Raw genomic sequence first — 22,770 nt, forward strand, 5'->3', positions numbered from 1 at the left:
TTCAAATAAAATGTTCTTATGAATTTTCTATTCATCAAAAAATCCTGAAAAAAAAAAAAATCACAGTTTTCACAAAAATATTAAGCATCAAAACTGTTTTCAACATTGATAATAATAAGAAATATTTCTTGAGCAGCAAATCAGCATATTAGAATGATTTCTGAAGGATCATTTGTCACTGAAGACTGGAGAAATGATGCTGAAAATTCAGCTTTTCCATACAGGAATAAATTATATTTTAAAATATATTAAAAAAGAAAACGGTTATCTAAATTGTATTACTATTTCATAATATTACTGTACTTTCATATATTTTTATCTTTTCATAAATAAATTCTGCCTCGGTGAGAATACAAGACTATTTAAAAACATTAAAATGTTTACCGACCCCCAACTTTTGAAATACAATTAAATACATAATTAACATAAAGATAAAATGAAATATAAATCTATATAAATGATATAAAAATACTCTTAGGCCTGTGGTATGTAACAGGCCTAACTATGGGTAATAAAATCTGAACCAAGTGGGGAAAAGGCAAAGAGCATTTATCACAAACATAACTTTATTGTCCAAAATTTTACATTTGAGTTTGTTATAGACACAAGTTTATACAATATATTCAATAATAAATAAGAGATTCTTTCATATTCTCTTTTGATAACTTTTGACAACGAGGTCTCATTAGCTCCTCTATCAGGGAGACTGATAGAAAACGTAAATCAAAATTAACAGCTGCCCTAGTGTAAGCCACAGCTTTGATGAATCGCTGTAGGGTGATGTCAGAGCAGCACCACAACAGTTAGACAGGAAGACAGCAGGCACACAGAGCCTGTGGCTATCAAACTAGTGGCAGAGGCCCGTAGGATAGCGAGGGATGGAGGGACTCGATCACCATGGAAGCAAGCAGCACAGTCTGGGGCAGTCAGTGAGGGCGATCCAAAAGGATGTGTTCATGGGGCATCTGTGAAAAGTACTGACTGTGACGTCCTGGGCATTGGCCTGGCAGAATTCCTGCTAAGTGCTGGTAAATATGTTTGGAAGGAGAGCCAGTAGGGTGACGCTTTTTTGAATGTGATGTTTATCCTATTTTTTTCCTCTTCTTAGTCCATGTACACAGAGGTTACAGAATGCTCTTGCTTGGATCATTGCAAATACAATGTCAACAGTTGAAAGACAAAGCAGTTCATGAGGCACTTTTTATATCAAAGAGGGCTTTTTTTTGGTTCTTTGACTTAGAGAAGTATAAAACAGATGTTAAAATGCAACCGGAAAAATTACAGTTCCACGTTTTTTTCCTTAATAATGAAAAGAGGAGTGTAAAATATGCATGAGGTATAGGAAAGGCACATAGCCAACCTTGTCAGAGTGTCCTGTCCTAGCCACGACTTCTTCATTTAAAGGGTCAATTCACCCCAAAATTAATATTTTGCCAACATTTACTCACCCTCATGTCATTCCAAACCTTGTTCTGTTCTGTGGAAGAAAGTTTCAACTGTTTTTTCCATTTAATCAAAATCAATGGGGTCCAAAACAACATTCCGTCCCCACTGACTTTCATTGTATGGACAAAAACACTTCTATTTAAGGTGCGGCCATGTTTACCATCATTCAGTGAATTTTTCGCAGTTGAAATCCAGTCATTTCAATAGGAATCCATTAGGGGTGTGATGGTACATGTATTCATCCCAAACCGTACGGTATGGACGACCTGGTTCGATTCATGCAGTTAGATGGTGAATGTAGTCAGTCACAGGCAATTCACACTCCAAGAAGGGGGCGTGCGCGGTAATGCAACGCTGTTTGCTAACAGCCACAAAAGGAAAAAGCGCAGAAGAAGAACAGACCATCTAGATATACGTGTAATCTCTTAACCAGTGTTTAAATCGTGGAAAGACATCAACAAAACAGCTTGAGAATAATATCTCACATAGCATTACATTTACCTCAGGCAAGTCATTTACTGTCCACAGCATGTTAGTTCACTAGAGAAATGAACTCTAGAGGAGAGCATTTCACTAAATATATGCACTATATTAGCTTATATATTCGTTATATTTACTTTACCTGTTAGTAATGTCTTAGTTATTTAATGTTTAAATAAATTTGTCATGAAAACAAGTTATGACAGTAACTGTGCAAATGACTATATTTCAAAAATGGCAGTAATAATTTTATAATTAGATTTAGAAGTTAACGCAAAACCTGCCTTATATGCAATTTACATGTTTTTTTTTTTTAATTATTATTATTATTTGAGTGCTGATTATTATATCTAAAAATAAATAGCAACTGAATTTAATAGCTTGGGCTCTGCTGTTAACTGTAACCTTGAGCAAGAAAAGGCAAAGAAAAGAAAAAAGTTAATTATATTTAAATTTAACGAGACACAATTTGTTCAATAAACCACTGTTTAATAAAAAAAAAAAAAGCAATTTTATGTTTAGTTTTCACCCCCTGCTGTACCCAACCCATACCAAACCGTGACTTCAGTACTGAGGTATGTACCGAACCATCATGTTTGTGTACCGTTACACGCCTAGAATCCATACAATCAGAAATTTCTTGTATGGGTGAAAGATTTCCCAATGCAGATTTTGCAACAGTTTCAAGTTGGTCACACAGATTCATGTTGACCAACAGAAGCTGCTTGGTTTGGAAGTAACTTCTGTATGAGCTGTCCTTCATACATTGCTACGCTACTGACAAGTTCTCGCTATTGCAAATTTTTTTTTTCAATTGCGACTGCACCTTTACACAGAAGAAAGTAGGTCATACAGGTTTGGAACGACATGAGAACAAGTAAATGATCACTATTTTTATTTTAGGGTGAACGATCCCTTTAAGTGCCATGCCTGAAATAAATAAACTTTGTGTTTTTCACAGAGCTTCTTAAAATGCTCTCAGTCCACTCTGTCCTTTAGTGCCTCAGCATGTGCTTCGTTTTCCACCTTCTCCATGGCCTCATGCTCTTTAAATATCCCAGCCAGAGTTTTGAAACGAGGACCCCAGTCACAGAGATTTCTGTAATCCTCCTTGGGTTCGAGAACCCAAGACTCAATGGAACTGAGGGACTCTGCCACCGAACCCTCTCCCTCATATGCATATGTAACCAAAGAGTCATACGGAGGTGTGGAGTTCTCTAGAAGACAATGATGGATGTAGGCTCTGATGTCCTCGCTGTCCTCGTTGGAGACGCACGCACTAGCCTGATCAGGCTCATCCTCTGATCTTATTTTTTGCAGCTGCGCCGTCTCTTTGATGCCTTTGGGATTGCGTAACGTACCTATATCGAAGGCCTGGGTGTCCTCTTCCCCGCCTCCCTCATCATCGTAGTGGATCACATTGTCCCGGACGTCCTCTTTGGACGACATCAGAGTGTCCTTCTTCTTGTGTTTTCTCAGGCCCATATAGAGCATCACCATCACTGCAAGACACCAGAGGCACATAACTTTTTTTGTGCCATAATGCATATTGACATACATACAGTACAGGACCTTTAAGTGACAACAGACTAGTGAAAAAAAAGGGGTGGTCACATGTTCCAAAGCCATTAGCTGATTTCTTTTTCTGTTCTGACGTGGGTTTTCAAAACGAGACTAAAGAGAACGGCAGCCCGAGGGTAGCCATAATGCAGTTTTGACATGCTGTCTGTCAACATCGTAGTGCCTCGGTTGTGTGAGAGGAGGGGAGGTAGTTTTTCTGAGCTTTCATCTCTCTCCTCTGAGGCAGACAGCGCTCGCTCGCCCCATTCCACTCAAAGAAAGATGCGAGAGAGAAAGAGACGGGGAGGCACAGGCTCTGCTGCAAGAATTAAAGATTAGACCTAAAAATTCACGCTTTCAGAAGAAGCAGAAGGGAAAATTTGGCTAAATCTACCTGCATGTGTTATTAGGGGAAGTGTTGTTATTTTCCAGTCTTTTAGAACATAATATTTATTATCACATTCGAATCATTATTTCTGCATCAGCTCCCCCAAGTGGTTGCCGTATTAAGGAATCTTTCTTGTTTTGTAACGCTGGCAAATGAAAATATGAAGTCAAAGCACATCACTTCACTGCACTGTCTGCTACAGAATTCACTTACCTAGGACTTATTGCAATACAGTGCTTTTATTGCAATTCCACCTCGGGCATTCCTCAGTACACCTGTCCTATTACTGCTCTTTTTTTTTTTTGCCATTTAGAAGATTGTTTTTAAATTGTTTGTATTATATAGATGATTCCACATTCCATACTTAATGTACTGTACACTTATGTTTATACAGTACATGGGTGTTTCTTCAACTATGGGCACATTGGCTTTTATAAAATAAACTCAAAAACCACACTTTCATATCCTCACTATTTTATTTCATTTGTCCACTAACAATATCCTACAATATTTAACACATTAATAGCATTCTGTGATGGAAATGACATTTCCAAAAGGGTTTAAAAAGTTTCTTTTGTTTTGCTAAGGCTAATTTCATAGCTAGCATTTAATGTATCCTAAATATACACAATTAAAAATATTTTTATGTTTTGCATAATGATAAAAAATTATAGCTTAATTGGAAATTAAGTACAATAGAAATATTCTCTTAAGTTACATGAAAAGAATAATACAATCTCTACACTAATGTTCAAAAGTTTGAGGTCAATAAAGAAATGAACACTTTAAGCAATGATGCATTAAAAGTTTCTGTAAAAAATGTTACAAAATATTTCTATTTCAAATAAATGCTGTTCTTTTGAACTTTTTATTCAAGCAATCCTGAAAAAAAAGTTTCCACAAAAATATTAAGCAGCACAACTGTTTCAACATTGAAAATAATAAGGAATGTTTTTTGATATTATATATTTCAAATAAAATGTTCTTATGAATTTTCTATTCATCAAAAAATCCTGAAAAAAAAAAATATCACAGTTTTCACAAAAATATTAAGCATCAAAACTGTTTTCAACATTGATAATAATAAGAAATATTTCTTGAGCAGCAAATCAGCATATTAGAATGATTTCTGAAGGATCATGTGACACTGAAGACTGGAGTAATGATGCTAAAAATTCAGCTTTAACATCATAAATAAATAAATTCCATTTTAAAATATATTTTACATGTTCAATTTTAATATTACACATAATATATGCTGTACTTTTGCACTAATAAATTCAGCCTGGGTAAGCTTTTTAAAACACTTTTGAATAAAATTTTATAGACCTCAAACTTTTGAACGGTAATGTATATACTGTATAAAGGCATTTGAATAGTTAGTTTTAATAAAAACCCAAGTCCCAGAAGTTAAAGAAATACCCATATACTTATATTATTGACTTTTTGTTTTTACATACTCTGTTTTGTTTACATGATTGTCTGGACTGTCACTGTCCTGCCATCAGAGCCTTGGGCCAAATAAAATGATAAATAAAAACAATATGACTTAACTACACAAATGTAACCTCTGCTTTTTTTTTTCTTATGTTTTCTCCGTTTAGCACGTTAAATGCATTATTCTTTGTCTTGCCATTATCCACAGTATTCTGTTGGACACAAACGTGTATAACTCACCCAGCAGAATGACAATGCACAGCAGTATGGCCATCAGAGCTCCAGTGCTGAGTCCCATGGGAAAGAAAACGGCTTCCGCATTGCAGGAAAGGAGGGAGCCGTCTGTGTCGCAGGTACACACCCGCACAGTCACCGTCCCCGTGCTGCTTCGGATCGGGTACCCGCTGTCCTCCACAACAACCGGCACCAGGTACATGCTCTGTTCTAGTCTTCGAAACCCCCCTCGCCTGGTCACCACTCCAGCTGTGTTGTCTGAAAACAAAGAGACCATCAAACTATCTATAATGCAGATTTAGTGGAGGCTATAGATGATTGTGCTTAAATAGTCAGTGATAATCACACTCATGCTCTCGGGGATCATAACCTGCCATTCCTACATTTCTCCATGACAGAATATTATGAATTCACGAGCCACTTATGAGGTACAGAGACTGACCTAATTCCAGAATTAAGTAGAAAAATGAATCCCTTTGAAGTGGAAATAAGTATAGAAAAAAGTGGTTCTGGTTAAGGGGATAACAAGCTAACATGAGGTACTCCTGGGAAAAGCATGATACACCTTTCTGAGACGGGCCTCTGACACAGCTGGAGTCCAAACAAAACTAGGATGCACAACACTTCAGGCTTTTGGGGAGTGTTTTAATCTCAATAGGTACGGATCTGCCAATAACTATAATTTGCAGTGTTAACTATACAATTAATATCCTAACTGAGGAATTATATTGGTTAGGTGGTAGTGTAGCCTTAGATGTAGCTTTAGGCTGAAATATTCCCAGTGTGTTCCACTTAAAAAGGTTTTTTATTTTTTCAAGGTGCTTAACCCCAGGGTGTTCCACCGGGATTGTTTGGTACTAAGTGTACTCTAAGTTGTTTTGTTTTGTTTTTGTTTTGTTTTTTAAATAAGTCTCTTATTGTGAAAACATTATTACAATTTCAAATAACGGTTTTCCATTTTAATGTTTTAAAATGTAATTTATTCCTGTGATGGCAAAGCTGAATTTTCAGCATCATTACTGCAGTCTTCAGTGTCACATGATCCTTCAGAAATCTTTCTAATATGCTGATTTAGTGCTCAAGAAACATTTCTTATTATTATCAATGTTGAAATCAGTTGTGCTGCTTAATATTTTTGTGGAAAAGGTGATTTTTTTTTTTTCAGTATCCTTCGATGAACAGAAAGTTAAAAAGAACAAAAAGCCTTTTTTTGTCCAAAGCCCGTAATAATAATAAAAAACAAAGATATGACATCTAAAGTAAGTAAGACAGTACAACTAGATTTCTTTTATTGAATCCAAAAGGTTTTAATTATATTTTGCTACATATAAAGGTATTTTATTTTAAAGGTCCTGAAGTGTCAAAAGGTCTTTCGCTTTAACCGTCCAAAGGCCAATACAGCCATTTAATTTGTGATTTAAATATCTTAAAATGTAATAAATTTATTCTATTTTTGTATTCTGGCATGATTTTATAACATCATACTGTATATCAACATAGTGCAAAATGGTATTAAAAATATGTGTAGAAGTTGGTCAAAAACAGGTGGGTTACCAAGATTTCAACATGGTGGCACCCATGTGGTGACCTGCTCCATCTAAAAAAAAACAACTTTTATTTGGCTACTTATCATTTAAAATAAGGGAAACTGAGTGCACCTTTAATTCTATTATAAATCATTTTATGTAAAAAATATGATACAGACTCAAATTTGAAGCATCAAAGTCAATTTAGACTACCCTCTTTGATTCTAGTGTCTAGCCAAGTGTTTCTTATGACCCAGAGGAAACTGAAAATGCTTTTAAACCAAGCTTGAAAACACAGCAGGTTCCTGTTGGTCTGATGGTGAGGGCTTTGCTTGGCACTCATAGTACTGAGTCAACGCGTCAAGATGCGCTTGTCCTCGCCTGGAAGGTCGACTGACCCCGTCATGAGAGGTTTGTTACGCCTGGGCAACTTGGGGATTTCTCTTGACAAGGTAGGAGTCATTAAAGCACACCTTGTGCCTGTTTGGCTGTGTAGCCCTGAGTGACCCTGTCTCTGTGAATCACAGTTGATGATATTCATGTGCTGAGAACACTGGGGACTGAGCACGGGAGCAGGCAGCGAGGCTGTAGGCGTCTGTACAAATGGATCATGCGGTGATGTGCTGCTTTGGGATCCGACCACTATTCACGTCACAGCACTAGTTCGGTAGTTTAGAGTTGTATTCCCAGTAGATACTGCTATGCAATACATATGTTGCTTATCTGAATAACATAGTCTAAATAATCGTACTTTTAGTACAACAACATTTCACATTTCACCTTTAAAGGAATATTCCAGATGATTTTTATAAGTGTATCTACTGTGAACATGTTTCCATAGAAGCTGTCTACACATATTCAGCTGAAAATAACCTTAATATATCCCTTTAAAGAGACAGTTCACCTAAAAATGGGGGGGAAGTTATAATTCAAATAATGTGGATGCTGTTTTGGACCCCATTAACTTTCATTAAATGAACTAAAAGAGTTAAAACCTTCTTTAAATTATCTTCTTTTGTGTTCAGCAGAAGAAAGTAAGTCATACATGTTTGGAACAACATGAAGTATGAGTAAATGATGACAATTTTATTTTGGGGTGAACTATCCCTTTAAGTGATGAGTTATGTTCCAACTTACTTCCATAGTCCCTGATTGTGAAGTTTCTGTTCCTGGTCTGTGAAGGGGTTTTGAAGTAGAATCGGTGCTCTACAGCTGGCATGTCTTTGTCTGTGGCGCTGATGATCTGAATCACCTAGAGAACAGATACAGAACAGTGATCTGAATAAAACACCACAGAAAAGAACTTGAATATTTCGTAAAAGCACTTATAATGTTCAGAATACAACAATAGTCTGTTTGATTGACAGAGCTGACGTGCTCAACTCATCAAACCTCAAAGGGATCATTTGAGGTTGCTTACTGTCTTTATGACTCAACCACATGGGGCGTAATTTATGACTGGTTCGCTGTCAACTCAATAAACCTCTGATGACAAAGTCATGCATTGTGAGAGAATGACAGGATTTAACATGGCAGAGAAAAAATATCTAGAACTCCATCCACTTTATATTGTATTATAAATGTGTGCAAATAAAGCTTAAGCGTGTACTTTCTGACTACACTAGAATCACCAAACAGAACTGCTAAAGTAATAATTTGTTTCAAACAGGTTTAACACTTTTCCCATTTTTCATTGGCTGGACAAACAGATAATCCCACCTCCAAAACCATGCTATTGGCTCCAGTGTTGATGTGTCTTGCTGGTTAGTTTTTACACTTTTCGAGGGCTCATAGTTGTCTCTGCATATTAAACTGAGATAAAAGGATTTTTTTTTAACTCTTTTTTTGTTAGTATTAATATTTATCATGAGTATTTATTATGGTCAGACATTTAATAAATAAAAATAAAGGGATCATTAATAAAATGTAAGAAATCCAGCCTACCAATAAATAAATAAATAGTATTTAAGTTTTTATGATTTACACATTTCAATTATGATAAATTTACATCAAGAATTTCATAATAAATTGTGAATTCAGAATAAATGTGAAGCATAAAACATGTATTAAAAAAAAATTAAGCTTTGTTTAACATTAGTTAAACTGTTACTATTATTATTTATCATGAATATCTATTATTGCCAGATATTTAATAAATAATAATAATAAATGGATCATTATAGATAAATAACCGAATTATTATTAAAATAATTCACAATTCTATTGTATGAGAGATTTTTATCAAATTGAAATGGACAGTATTTAAACTCTTTACATGTTGTGTGTAATTTTTTTATATTACATAAAAATGTATTAAAAATATAAATTTATATAACCTAGCAATCAAAATTCGTAAGTTTGGCAAAGCAACTACATTTGTGCTACAGCATATATTGTTTTAATTTTATACTTAACAAAATAAAGCATATTTAAATACATTTTATTTTTTATTTGTTTAAATATTTTGCCAGGATTTTTGGGGGGTAACTGCATGTGACTTGATTAATTATTGTCTCCTCATGAAAACTGCATACATTCATCTTATGTTGATCGGTTGACTATCTTTAGTAAATTCTGAAAAGGCTTTGTTGTGTCATCTATTTCGCACATTTCCGCATATAAGCAAGGGAACTACGTTCTCTGGTATAAAAGACCTGAATAGGGAGACACTGATAGGCAGCGTTGTACTGGGAGTAGCTCTCTTTCAGCATGAAAGGAGAAGATCAAGGCACAGTTCTCTCACATTAATTCACTGCAGCACCCAACAACAGGCCAGGAAACTCAAATTGAAGCACAGGTAGCTATTCACACACACATACGTACCTGTCCTACTTTTGCATTTTCACAAACAAACGTCTCATACACAAAGGCAAGTTCTGGAGGAAACTCATTGACATCCAGCACCTTGATTGTGACAGTAACTTTGCTGGACAGCAGGGGGTTGTCTGAAAGATCAAACAAGGCATTGTCCATGAATAAGATCAGTGGAAACTGCAAAATGTGAGACACATTTCATACTTGAAAAAGAAAAGAAAAGGGACAAATGTAAAAAGTCTTTGACATGTTATACTGACACCCAATAACACTGGATCTGATGATTTTGAACTTTGAAGTTGCTTTCATGTTATAATAAATCCTTATATGGAATCCATTGTAGCTACAAAAAAACAAAACAAAAGGAATTTGGCTGGATCGCATTCAAATTTGCAGAAACTTTAGTTGTTGTGGCTGCATTTCATTAGCAAATCAGCTTGATGTAAAAAGAATTAACTTATTCAGTTGATCTCTTGACAAATCTCTTTTATTTTAACTGGATTGAGCTTTTATTTATGATTTTAAAAATTTGTTTCAGCCTCTAGAAGTAAAGCACTGTTGTACTTCAATTTTTTCTCCACTAGATGGAGATGTGGTCTTTAGAATTGTGCTCAACCAACTCAATCCCCATTTTAATCTACAGTTATAATATGCTTGTAAACCTGCTTTCCTGGTCAATCCACCATACTTACTAACTTTTGTTGCTACAACAGTGACGTTGTGTTCAGCGTTTCTCTCTCTGTCCAGGGCTTCACTGACAGACAGAGTTCCTTCAACAGGGTCAATGTCAAAGTGGTTTTCAGAGTCCTTTCTCCACTCAATAGAATATCTACAAATCAATTGATCAAAGACAACAACAACAAACAAATGGATCAACCATATTCAAGAAATTTCTATTAGGTCACTTTGGTATAGATTAGAATTATAATTCAAATATAAAATGTTTAGTTTTGTTTAATGATTAATTATAATGCCAGCTACAGATAAATATCGGATGTATTTGATTTGTACATGCATATTTTTGCATGAAATACATTCATATTTAAAGAGATAGTTCACCTTTCATTATTTACTCACGGTGTATTTATTTAGCCGAACACAAAAGAAGATATTTTGAAGAATGCTAAACAGTGGTGCCCACTGACTTCCATTGTTAAAAAAAAAAAAAAAAACACTGAGACACTTTTCAAAATATCTTCTTTATATTCCACAGAAGAAAGAACCATGAATATGCAAATTAGTCCCCGCCTCCACTCAGTCACACCAGCTCGATCCACTTAGTCAACTGTAGTAAATGCTACACAATGGCAAGTGGAATTATTGGTTTTTATTCATGTTTGAACCAGAAACCGTTTCAGAAGAAGAGGAAAAGCGAATTATACAGGCAGGCCCGGCAATAATGTGTTGCTAATGTTACACAAACCATGATGTTCCCGTTTGCCATCTGCAGTCAGCAGTCAGACAGCTGCTTTCTAAAAATCAGCATCCTTGGAATTAATGAAAGGAACTTTCCTGACCCGCATGTTGACGGGATTGGTTACATGGTCATGATGAAAGATTACAGGGGATTTCAAACCGTGTTTTTGAGATTGTCATGGGTACACTGCAGTTTTAAGGAGAAAATACTCAGCAATGGTGTTGACTGATGAATTTGCACATGGTTTGTCATAAAGCATATTGAAAACACCACACAGTCATATAAACAACATTAAAAACTTGATTAAAAATCCCATTCATGTGATCTATAGTGTCTAATTGTTTTAAATCAACATGTTTAAAAGTGGTAATCCTGGTGAGAAACTACATTACCCATGATTCTACAAATAAATGTCCACCATTCAGATTGAAACAAGCAGTTTGCGTCAAAAGAACTTTTTAGTGCCTGCCCACTCCCATAAAGTACTGAAAATTACATAATAGTTTCTATGTATAATCAACATCTTTGAATCAATAGTTTTATATTTCTGCATAGTTTTTAATTCGATTACATCATTTGCAGTACTTCATAGGATTGTAGTTCTTTTCCTCAATAAAGTCATTAAAGGGAAACTTCACCCATAAATTAAAATTCTGTCAATTTCCTCACCCTCAAGTTGTTCCAAACCTGTATGAATTTCTTTCTTATGATGAACATGAAAGATATTTTGAAGAATGTTGGCAACCAAACCGTCAATTGTCCCCATTGACTTTCATAGTATGAAAAAAATATATACTATGAAAGTCAATGGGGACCATCCACTGTTTGTTTTCTGATTTTCTCCAAAATATCTTCTTTTGTGTTCAGCAGAAGAAATAAATTCATACAGGTTTGGAAAAACTTGAACTATCCCTTTAAGTTCACAGTCTTGTACCTTTCTCTTTTAATTCGATTTTCAAATACTTTTTTTTTTTTTTGCTTCAAATCAAAGAATTATCTCGTAGCTGATTGGATTGATTCATCGTTTATAGTTTCTAAATGACGACTTTTTAAAAATCCCTATGTGAAAAATTAATAGAAGACAGAACCATGGCTGCTGAAAAAGTGGGCAGGCATTGTTGTATTTTCTTGTTTGGCAGTCTTTGAAAGTACAAAAAGCCACCAAAACACTGCATGCACATCCCTCAGCTTCAAGGGAAAGACTTCAGTGAACAGAAAATATGACTGCAGGGAAGTGATTGAAAAACTGTTGTTGTGCTTAAAGGATTTGTTCAAAAACAATGAATGGCGACCAAAGCTAGTCTACTGGTAATAGATAATAGTGAAAACAAATTTCTGTTGGGTTTTCATTTGACTTCACTTGGTCTTCACTGGTGACATGTCTTTCACAAACTTTCTGATTTGAGTTTTGACTGCCAATCCACAGGGTCCAAAAATAAATGAATGTTAAAGCAAACAAATTTCCATCAATACCTACTACAGTGCTGGGGGTAACGCATTACAAGTTAACGCAAGTTGTGTAATCAGATTACTTTTTTTCCAAGTAACCAGTAAAGTAACACAATATCTGAGTTACTTTTCCAAATAAGTAACGCAACTTACTTTGTTTTCCCATTTATTGACTGACACATCTTCTGTCCTCATGTTGAGAGAAATAAAGTGCAGAGGTGTTGTGTGCTTTGTGTAAACATAATGGTTATTGTAGTTCTAGACTAAATGTGAGCATGCATTTACTCATCTCACTTGCACTAAAACAGTATTTAATCTCACTTTAACCATTGTCTTTGCTGCTGACATTCAATGATCCAATTTATTTAACCATACCAATAAGCAAAAATGACAAAAATGACTATTGCTTCTCCTGTTGCATCCTATTCTTCTGAAATCCAGAATGGCAGCACAGCTGAAAGGTTTGTTTGAGCTGCGCCCTCTACTGTACAGTTGTGAATTTGCACTTCCTTCATCCTGAGGCTTATTCATTTCACTTTTGGTGTGAAAGGACCTTTAAATTTTCCAAAAATAGAACTTTTTTTACTAAATAGGAAAAAAAACAAGCAAGCCCAGCCCAGGTGAAAAGTCACGCAAAAGTAACGTAATGCATTACTTTTCATTAAAAGTAACAAAGTAACGCAATTAGTTACTTTTTTAAAGGGAGTAACGCAATATTGTAACACATTACTTTTAAAAAGTAACTTTCCCTAACACTGATTACAAATCCTAGTAAAAATGTTATTAAATTAACTATTATATGCACAATATTTATACACTTCAATTCTGCTTACTTCCTGTATGTGTATGAGCACTCTTGGTCTCTTTGAACCTGTCTGCTACTTTTCAGCCCACTGCTGTGACCCCATTTCTTTAGTACAAGCAGCCCAGTGGATCAGTTGAAAAAGAGGAAGTCTGCACTTTCCCTGTAGCATCAGACCTCTATCAGGGTTACATTCCTGCTCCTTCCTTTCTGTCTCAGGTATCTCACTACCTCCTCGCCAGAGGTATTCTGCTATTCAAGCAAAACTTCAGTGAGAGTCTCAACAGGATTCTTCTAGTAAGCACTACTCAACACTAAACTACAGCTTAGTAACTTCACAAAAAATTCTCAAAAAAGTTTTCAAATCACCCCTTATCAAATATTCCATTCTCTGGTAAAGTTTTGCATGTTATAAATTTTACATTAAAAAAAACTTGACTTCAGGGGGTCTCGCCATGTTCACAAATGCATTATACCAGATTCATACTATATGTCGTTTTGCAGAGTTGCATGATGTACTGTGTTTCATGTGACATACAAGTATATCAACTACAGTACAGTTCAACAGCGGCCGCCCACTTTTTCAGCGGCCTTGGTTCTGGAAATATTTTTTTTTTATTCATTCTTTCCATTCAAAAGCCATGCAAACCAACAAGCTACAACATTACAAACATTTATTTGAAGCAAAAAATTTAAAAATCCGACAAAAGACGAATACGAAATATGTTTAGATTGTTTACAAATAATAATAATAATAATAATAATAAAAGACTAATGTCTTCAACAAAAGCATATACCATTGATTAACAACCTTGTATCTCACAGTTGGTCTGTCTTTAAAGGGATAGTTCACCCAAAAATGAAAATTCTGTCATCATTTACTCCCCCTCAAGTTGTTCCAAACTTGTATAAATTTCTTTGTTCTGTTGAACACAAAGGAAGATATTTTGAAGAATGTGGGAAACTGAACAGTTCTGGGGCACCATTGACTTCCGTAGTATTTTTTTCCCTACTATGGAAGTCAATGGTGCCCCAAAGTAGCCAGGTTACAAACTTTCTTCAAAATATCTTCCTTTCTGTTCAGCAGAACAAAGAAATTTATACAGCTTTGGAACAACTTGAGGGGGAGTAAATGATGACAGAATTTTCATTTTTGGGTGAACTATCCCTTTAATGATTAATACGTTATCAGTAAAAATCTATACCCAATACTGAGAAAAATGAATGGGATTTTTACTTATGGAACCCGACTGTTGCATTCTATTCAATATGTTCAATTTGTTGAATGTACCGGAAGCAATATCAAATTTTGATCAGGCTGTCCAAAGATATGAAATTGTCCCAAATAAGTGAATTAAAATATCTATTTAATTACAAAACTGTATTTCCACCACTCTTGATTTAAACACATTTAGTGAGGTCACAATGGCAATAACAATACAGTATACTACTGTGTAAAACATTATGCGAATGTGATATTGCTTTTATTCAACAGTGTAATAAACAAGAAGTAAATATTGAGTATATTACATTTTACACACAATATTAACAGTTATGTATTTTTGCTCCGCCTATAAAAATAGTTTCAAACAAAGTCAATGCAGAATCAACTATTGCGTCTCTAAGCAACACATAGCAGTGCCATTCCTGAACGAATCAGTTTTGAAATGAAATGTTTGAGCAAATGATTCAATTAATCATAAAGAAATCATAAAGTCACTTTTCGCCACCAACTGGCAGAACCAACAGCCTATCAGGAACACGCAAACACAGACAAGCTCAGTGATACAAACAGTCAAATGCCCTACTTCACCTTGTTAAATTTCCATTGCACGAAAGTCACTTTGTATGTAACAACAATAACATATAATACAACAAACTGTTTATAATAATAATTATTAAATACAAAATAATTATCACTCATAGCTGAAACTGATACTTTAAAAAAAACTGGGATCCACATGAATTAAAATGAAACACTAAATTTAACAAATAGGAAATGCACTGAGGTGAAATATTAGAGCTGTGAGTTTCTAAATTACTACCACCTCCATGAATTATTCATATTAAAACAAATGCTTTCATAAAGCTCTCAAATTTTTCTCTTTTAACATCAACATTGTAGCTAACACTTTCAGGCATTTAAATAAAGATCTAAAAAAAGCAAATGTGCCACATTAAATAAGGTCACACTTGCAAACTGCACCAGAAGTTTGTCAGAATGGATTGAATCAAAGCAGTACACACTGTTCAAAACAAGATTGCCAAGTGGACTGAGCCCATGGGACCACAGGTTTGTTATTGTTTGGTGTTGTCTAGTTATACTTGGACTTGTTCATGTAGAGTGGTTTTGAAAGGAGTTCCCACAGGACGTTGTGTATATACACATGTATTTAAAGGTGAGTAAAACTGTGTGTGCTTCGATTTGACCTACATCTGTATGTGTGTGTTTGTGTGCTGCCCACATACCTAACAGGACTGTTGCCTACATCTAGGTCCTCAGCTGTGACGGCTCCGACGATGATGCCTACTGGTGTGTCCTCGTATGTCTCCATTCTATAAGACAGCCGGCTGAAGACAGGAGGTTCCTCCACATCCAGAACATTCACTTTCACTGTGGCAGTGTCTTTAAAAGGTCCCAAATGTAGGAATCTATGATCAAGAACTGCGTTTGAAGCTTCCACTTTAAAGGTATAGGCCTTTCTGGTTTCATAGTCCAGACGCTGTAAAATAAATAATGAGACATCATTAGTTTTAATTTACTGATCTCTTTATTTTGCTGTTGTTTGTGGCAGCAACGAGTAAGTAATGTCAAATTGTTTGTGGCTGTACATTGTCAAAGAAAAACAAAACACAACCAACTTTATTCAGGTCATAAAACTCATGATCTAAGTAAAAATGGTTTCCACAACAGAGGACTCATGCAGAGATCAGAAGTGAGGGGAACGGAAAGGAAAGGCTGCTGCTCACTCTACCCTGGAATCACAGGAGGGAGAATAAAGGAAGAGAAGAAGAAAGCAAGGAGAAAAGTCTTTGGCCAGTGGCTCTTGCATCATTGTGCTCATTCAGCCATGCAAAGGCAGAATTTGGCACAGTCACACCTTATAAGTAAAGAGTTGTAGCAGCAAAGCACTACCGAAACAATGAATTCTGAACTTCAGCAACTAAAAAAAAAAAGTCACATTATTTCACTTTGAATTTGAAAATGCTAATATGAGCGGTGACTTTTTTTAACCGGGTATGCTGTCATGTCAAAACTGTGCCCGGTACAGATACTGTACGTTGTATTTGTTTATTATAAGCTAAACGCTCGTGTTCACTCTGCACAGATTGTTAGATACTTAGTTGCTTATTCTCTTGACATATAGCAACACGGTAAGAAGTAGCCTCTTTTCTAATAGATCTTTGATTGAAAGTTTCCTATATTTACCTGTTGAGACTTCACAGGCACCTGCAAAAGCTGTGATTGTGTTGTTTGGGTCGAACGCGACGCACGAAGGGTAGTTTGCAAAATATGCTTTATTTTTGTGATTCCTCTAGGTGGCACTAGTGTAGTCTCGCGTAGCCAGACCTTCAGACGGACAGCAGAAGGTCTGAAATCTATCGCAGCCAAAACCACTGGAAGAAGCCTGCAACCTTTACCAAAAAAGCTAACTGCTAATGCCAACGCCCGTTTCACACTTCAAGCTTAAGCGGCGCGTGAGCGTCACTACATCGCAGCTGAGCGCGAGTGTTCACACTGGAAGCGTTTGCACAGCGTCACAGCAGCGGCTCGAAGCTACATGTAAAGTGAGCATTTCTTTACAAAGACAGCTATAAATTTGTTTTTGTAAGTTGGTCATTTATAAACTTGATAGTCTTGAAAGTTTGTTAACATGGGGAGGTGTACAACATTCGCATATAAACGTAAATAAATAAAAACAAATAAATAAAAGCCTCGTGTCATTCATTGCTGCACATGAATGAGGTAAGCTTTGTGTTTTACATCATCTGCCGCTTGCACATGTTTACAGGACAGCAAACTCGGGTTTGATTTGGGTATGCTGCAGCCTATATATCTCTCTGTGTAATAGCTAAAATAGATGGGATTTCATTTTTTCCCCATAACGCAGGGTTTACCTGAAACACACGCATGCACATTTACACACGCACGTTGGTTTTTCATGTTTTATGGGAACATTACCTAGACATAATGATTTTTTATACTGTACAAACTGTAAACCTTAAACCTATTTTTACATTTAAAAAAAAAAAAAAAAATCACTTAGTATGATTTAGCCAAACCAAAATTTATTCAGACACCTTGAACATTTCATTCATTAATACCGTTTATTCACTATAAAATGGTGACACTATAAAATATGACAAGATCTCAGAGTTAAACTGTGTCAGAAAAAAATAATCTTAATTATGTCAGATAACACTTAAGCAAAACATGGTGTCTGAACAATTTTTGGTTCCAAATTTTTATCAATTTTACTAGTAGTCCACTGTATGAAGAATTTTTTTGTTGTAATATGTCACAGTTTACTTTATTTTGCTATCCTCCCTTACATAAATGAACTATAGTGTCCTGCACCCACTAGTAAAAATATATCAAAAATATCAAAAATGTCTGAATAGTTTTTGGTTTGACTGTATAAGCTGTTTTCCTCATGGGGACCAAAAATTTTCCCACAAGGACAAAGATTTGATATTGCCATCTTTGAACATTTTGTCCCCATAATGTAGGGTTTACCAGAAACACACACGCACACACACACACACACACACAGTAATGTCTTAGGAATGGAATGACAAACAAAGCATGAAAGAAAGGAGCAAGAAAATTAGCTTAATTAGCTTTGCTCTTTCTCAAATGATAAGAGTGACTGCAGAACACAAATGATAAATCATGTCCTCCTGATTAGTTTTTTTCCACTAATAGTTGCCTGATCGGCTGTGTATGATTGTGGCTTGAAAAATGAACCTATAAAAAATATGCTTCATGTGCATACATCTATACATATTCAAGTGAGTCTAATCAAGTCTCAAATATTATTTTACAATTGTTCAATCAACATAAATACATTAGGCTACACCAAAAAGCTCCGTAACACATTTCAAAAAAAAAAAAAAGCCAAACCAAACCAAACACGAAGTAAAAAAATTAATAAAAAAGTAAAATATATTTTTTTTTACACTGTATACTTCTTGTTTTGCTCAGGACAGTATTTGTATTAACAGCAAAAGCAATTCTTTATCTACATTTTTTGAAATCACTAAAAATTATAGATCTTTAGCATCTTCATTGACAGATTCTAGATTTGTTAAAAAAAAATGAATAATTCATTTTCAGCACGCCTCTGCATAAACCAGAGTGCACAGTGCAGTGTTGATCTGAAAAGAGAAACTTTTACTGAACTGGGGTTGGTTAATGAGTGTAAAAAGAACAATTTGTAACAGTCTGTTGAAAGCCAAAAACAATACACATAAGTCTTTCAGAACAGCTAAGGGAATATCAGTCCTCAACAACGTTAAAAGAGACACTTTCATCAAAAAAAGACTGATTACAAAGACAACTTACTGTTGTCATTGTCAGCCAAGAATTTTTCAAAGACCTTAGTGCTACTTAAAAAGCATCAGCTTCATGTCTACACCACACTGCTGTTCTGCAGGAGGTCTTGTCACTGGTGACAGCACACAACAATTATGTCTGCCATTGTCATTTCAAGCTAGTGTTGAGATACGCGTCTGCCTCGCTGTCTGCAGGCTGAGCTAACCATAGTGCTGACCATGCTGAAAGAATAACCTCAGACATGACAGGACAGAAACCCAGCTGGCCAATCAGAAGCACACAGAAGCCCCTGTATAGCAACATTTGGTCACTGTTAAAGACTATAGCATTAAAACTTAGCTCACAAATTCTGACCTGAAAAACAATACTTTTATTGTGATAATATTTCAGTCTGGTCTATTTTACAAAACCATTCATTTTAGTCTAAACATGTCCTGTTTCTTTTCTTTGTGTCTTTTGTTCCTCTGTAACATTGGACACCTTTAGATGCCACTGTTTATCTAGTCATTTCAGAGTCTTCTGGCTCTTCCTCGGAGAATTAATACAAAGGCCCATTTCTCTATTTTGGATCCTCTCCACTCAAAAGCGAATGCTAATCAGATGCTAGTCCATAGAGTTGTTTTGTTATTCAATACAGTGCACATACCAAAACTTTAATTAATTCCCCTACTAATTGACATTTATTCATGAATTTTTAATTGCACTTCTACACTGCAAGTTGTGAAGTATTCAAAATTCCTTACAACTTTGAATTCTTACAACTTCGCATTTTGATGTTAAAGTACAATCATAAGACCCATTCTATGTACAATAAAACAGCTTTTTATGCTGCTGATATGACCAGTTTCTTCATTTCATGTGTGTACAACCTTTTTAAACAAACTTTTCAAAACTACTGCTGTACATGCAAAATTGTTTTAATGAGGAAGGAATTACTGAGTGCACCTTTAAAATAATCCCATATGTTGCAAGAGCAAAGCCCACCTTTCAATCCTGTTGATAATACAGAGACAATTATCCCTTGAACTCATTACCTGAGTAGATCCTCCACTGAGCCCATAAGGCCACGAGACCCCAAATGTTCACCCTTAGCGTTTCAGAAAAATCCCTGTGTAGCAGAGCAGGGGCGTGATGGAACAGCTCATCAAAGAGAAATAGAGGGAGAGGGAAGTCTGTTATTGAGGACAGAGGGAAGAAGGGGCATTGTCATTGACCCTCCTCCATGCCCCACGGTGAGGATCCCGCATATCCATTTCCAGACTTTTTTTTGGGTCACCAGATATGGCACACTCATTTTGCAATGTAAGGACTATGCCTCTTTGTCCTGTACAGCCTCAGCTTGGGGAATAAAAAAGTGGAAAATAAAAGACGTGATGAAGGACGGACAAATATTTTCACTGCGCCTTTTATAATCTACTGTTGATGAATTTTTAAATTATGAATTATGGGGCCATTTCACAAATAGGGTACAAAAAGAGGCTCAGATGGATGGATGGATGGATGGATGGATGGATAGGGCACTCTATCAATTAAATAAATATTTAAAGTGATTGCACAGATTCTATAATTATTTGTGATTAATTGAACATTAAAATTTGTGTGTGTGTGTATATATATATATATATACACACACACACACACACGTTTAAATATAATATATAATAAATAACAAACTGAAACAACTAAACAGTCTTTATTCACACATATTAACCAGAAAAATGTTATATCTTATTTTTATTTAATTTGGCCTCCTTTGGCCTTGATAACAGCTTGCATTCTTTCTGGCATTGTTTTTATGTAATTCATTTCCACAGTCTCTGTTGTTATTGACTTCCAAATAGTTTCTGTTGTTCCCAAAGACTTGCTTTTGATTAAACTTTTGTGTAATCTATCTTTGAATTCTATGGAGCCCTGCACATGACATGCAAGAAAAAATGAAATTGTGCGCACGATTTACTAATTTGTTCCCTCGATTTACTAAATCGTGCGCACGGCTTACTATTTCGTTACCTCAATTTATAAATCATTCGCATGTAAGAAATAGTAAATCATGCGCACATTTTAGTAAATCGAGGGAACGAAATAGTAAATCGTACACACGTTTTAGTAAATCGAGGGAACTAATTAATCGTGCGCACAATTTAGCCTACTATTTTTTTCCTGCATGTCATGTCCAGGGCTCTGTAAAATCCATTAAATCACAACAATAATTATATTTTAGCATTAGAAACACTACTGTGACTAAAGAGCTTACACATACTGGTGTAGATCAACCATTACAGAAACATAAAAAATGATTTTGGTAATCACAAACCTCACATTGGGTGGTGGTCTAATATATTCATTAGGCACTATATATATATAAAAATTGTCTATATATGTAGAATGTACTGTGAATCAAGGCATAGCCCTCTAAATGCTTTTATATTCTTCATAAGCATCTCTCCAGCTGCTGCGGAGAGAGATGAATAGCAGCAGTGGCTTGTCATTATGTGTCCACAGACTACACTAGCTTTGAGTAATGAAAGAGTAACCTCTCTACTCCCTGGAGGAAGAAAGCACTCCAGCCTCATCCACACACCTTTACCAAGGCATTTGTTTCAGCTAAGCACTTATAGCATAGCCAGCACATCTGTGATTGGCCATGTAACAGGGTGTCTGAAGGGATTTCTACTTGTCACATCACATCAAGAGGTAGATGCTCTGATGGCCATGGGCGCACTCACTTATTCATGTCCACTAAATATAAAAATATTGGGCCCTTTCTTGGGGAAACTCAAACAATGTATTTTTAAATCCCCTGAGAGGTCAGCACCCCCAATATATTTCTTTTCTTTTTTTTTTTCACTTGTTGGCAAAACAGAAATGGGAAAGCAATGTTCTAAGGACAGCCACAAAGAACATAATGAATTGATAAGTCCAAGAGCAGGCACTGCGTAGTGTGGGTTAAGCGTTCACGCTTTTATGGCTTTATGCATTATTCATTCAGGATGCTTTGGATGGCCATCGAGTAATAAGATATGACTCACCTCGGGTAAACACACACAAGCCCCTGAATGAAGGAGCACAAGGGGTTATTGCTATCATCCTTGAATTCACGTGTGTGAAAAAGAGATGCAAATGGAATTGTTATTTGCATCTGATGTCACACGGCCTTAGCCAGAAGATAAATATTGCCTAAACAAACATCTAAATGCCGTCAAAGAATTGTGTGGTAAAGGAGCTCCTGTTTCATGGCAAATAACGCATAAGCTACATATGCAACTGCGCTATATTTGTGCGCTATATCATAAGTCATACAGTAGCTTTGTATGAGAAAGAAATTTAAGACATTATTCTCTGATAATCTTGTCTGTAGCTCTCAATTCTCATTCATGTTTACATGTTTAAATACGAACAACAAAATAAAGAAATTTTTTCTTGGATAAATCATTCATTTAATACAAAAGGTATTGCTATACATGAAAAATGAATAAATATGTTTATAATAAATAAATGTACACTACCGTTTAAAAGCTTGGGGACAGTACGATTTTTTTTAAGAAAATAAATAGAACCTGGAAGCGCTGCACTGTGTTTACAACGTGAAGAGCGTTTGAGACTGACGGAAGAGAAGAAATTGTTGAATTTTTTTTTTTTCTCGCACAAAAAGTATTGAAA

General features: G+C 35.4%; 1 protein-coding gene across 1 annotated transcript in view; it reads right to left on the reverse strand.

Moving 5' to 3' along the window:
- Positions 1 to 537: 537 nt before the first annotated feature.
- cdh12a (cadherin 12, type 2a (N-cadherin 2)) overlaps positions 538 to 22,770 on the reverse strand; it is a 48,022-nt gene continuing 25,789 nt past the window's right edge. The window contains exons 7-12 of the mRNA XM_051878240.1: positions 16,023 to 16,276; positions 10,578 to 10,714; positions 9,895 to 10,016; positions 8,209 to 8,323; positions 5,552 to 5,803; positions 538 to 3,428 (exon numbers count right to left, since the gene is read on the reverse strand). Coding sequence (XP_051734200.1) covers positions 2,905 to 3,428; positions 5,552 to 5,803; positions 8,209 to 8,323; positions 9,895 to 10,016; positions 10,578 to 10,714; positions 16,023 to 16,276 — 1,404 coding nt within the window. The 3' untranslated portion in view covers positions 538 to 2,904. The remainder of the gene's footprint in view (positions 3,429 to 5,551; positions 5,804 to 8,208; positions 8,324 to 9,894; positions 10,017 to 10,577; positions 10,715 to 16,022; positions 16,277 to 22,770) is intronic.

Source organism: Ctenopharyngodon idella, chromosome 2 (genome assembly GCF_019924925.1).
Source record: "Ctenopharyngodon idella isolate HZGC_01 chromosome 2, HZGC01, whole genome shotgun sequence".
NCBI classification, from domain to species: Eukaryota; Metazoa; Chordata; class Actinopteri; order Cypriniformes; family Xenocyprididae; genus Ctenopharyngodon; species Ctenopharyngodon idella.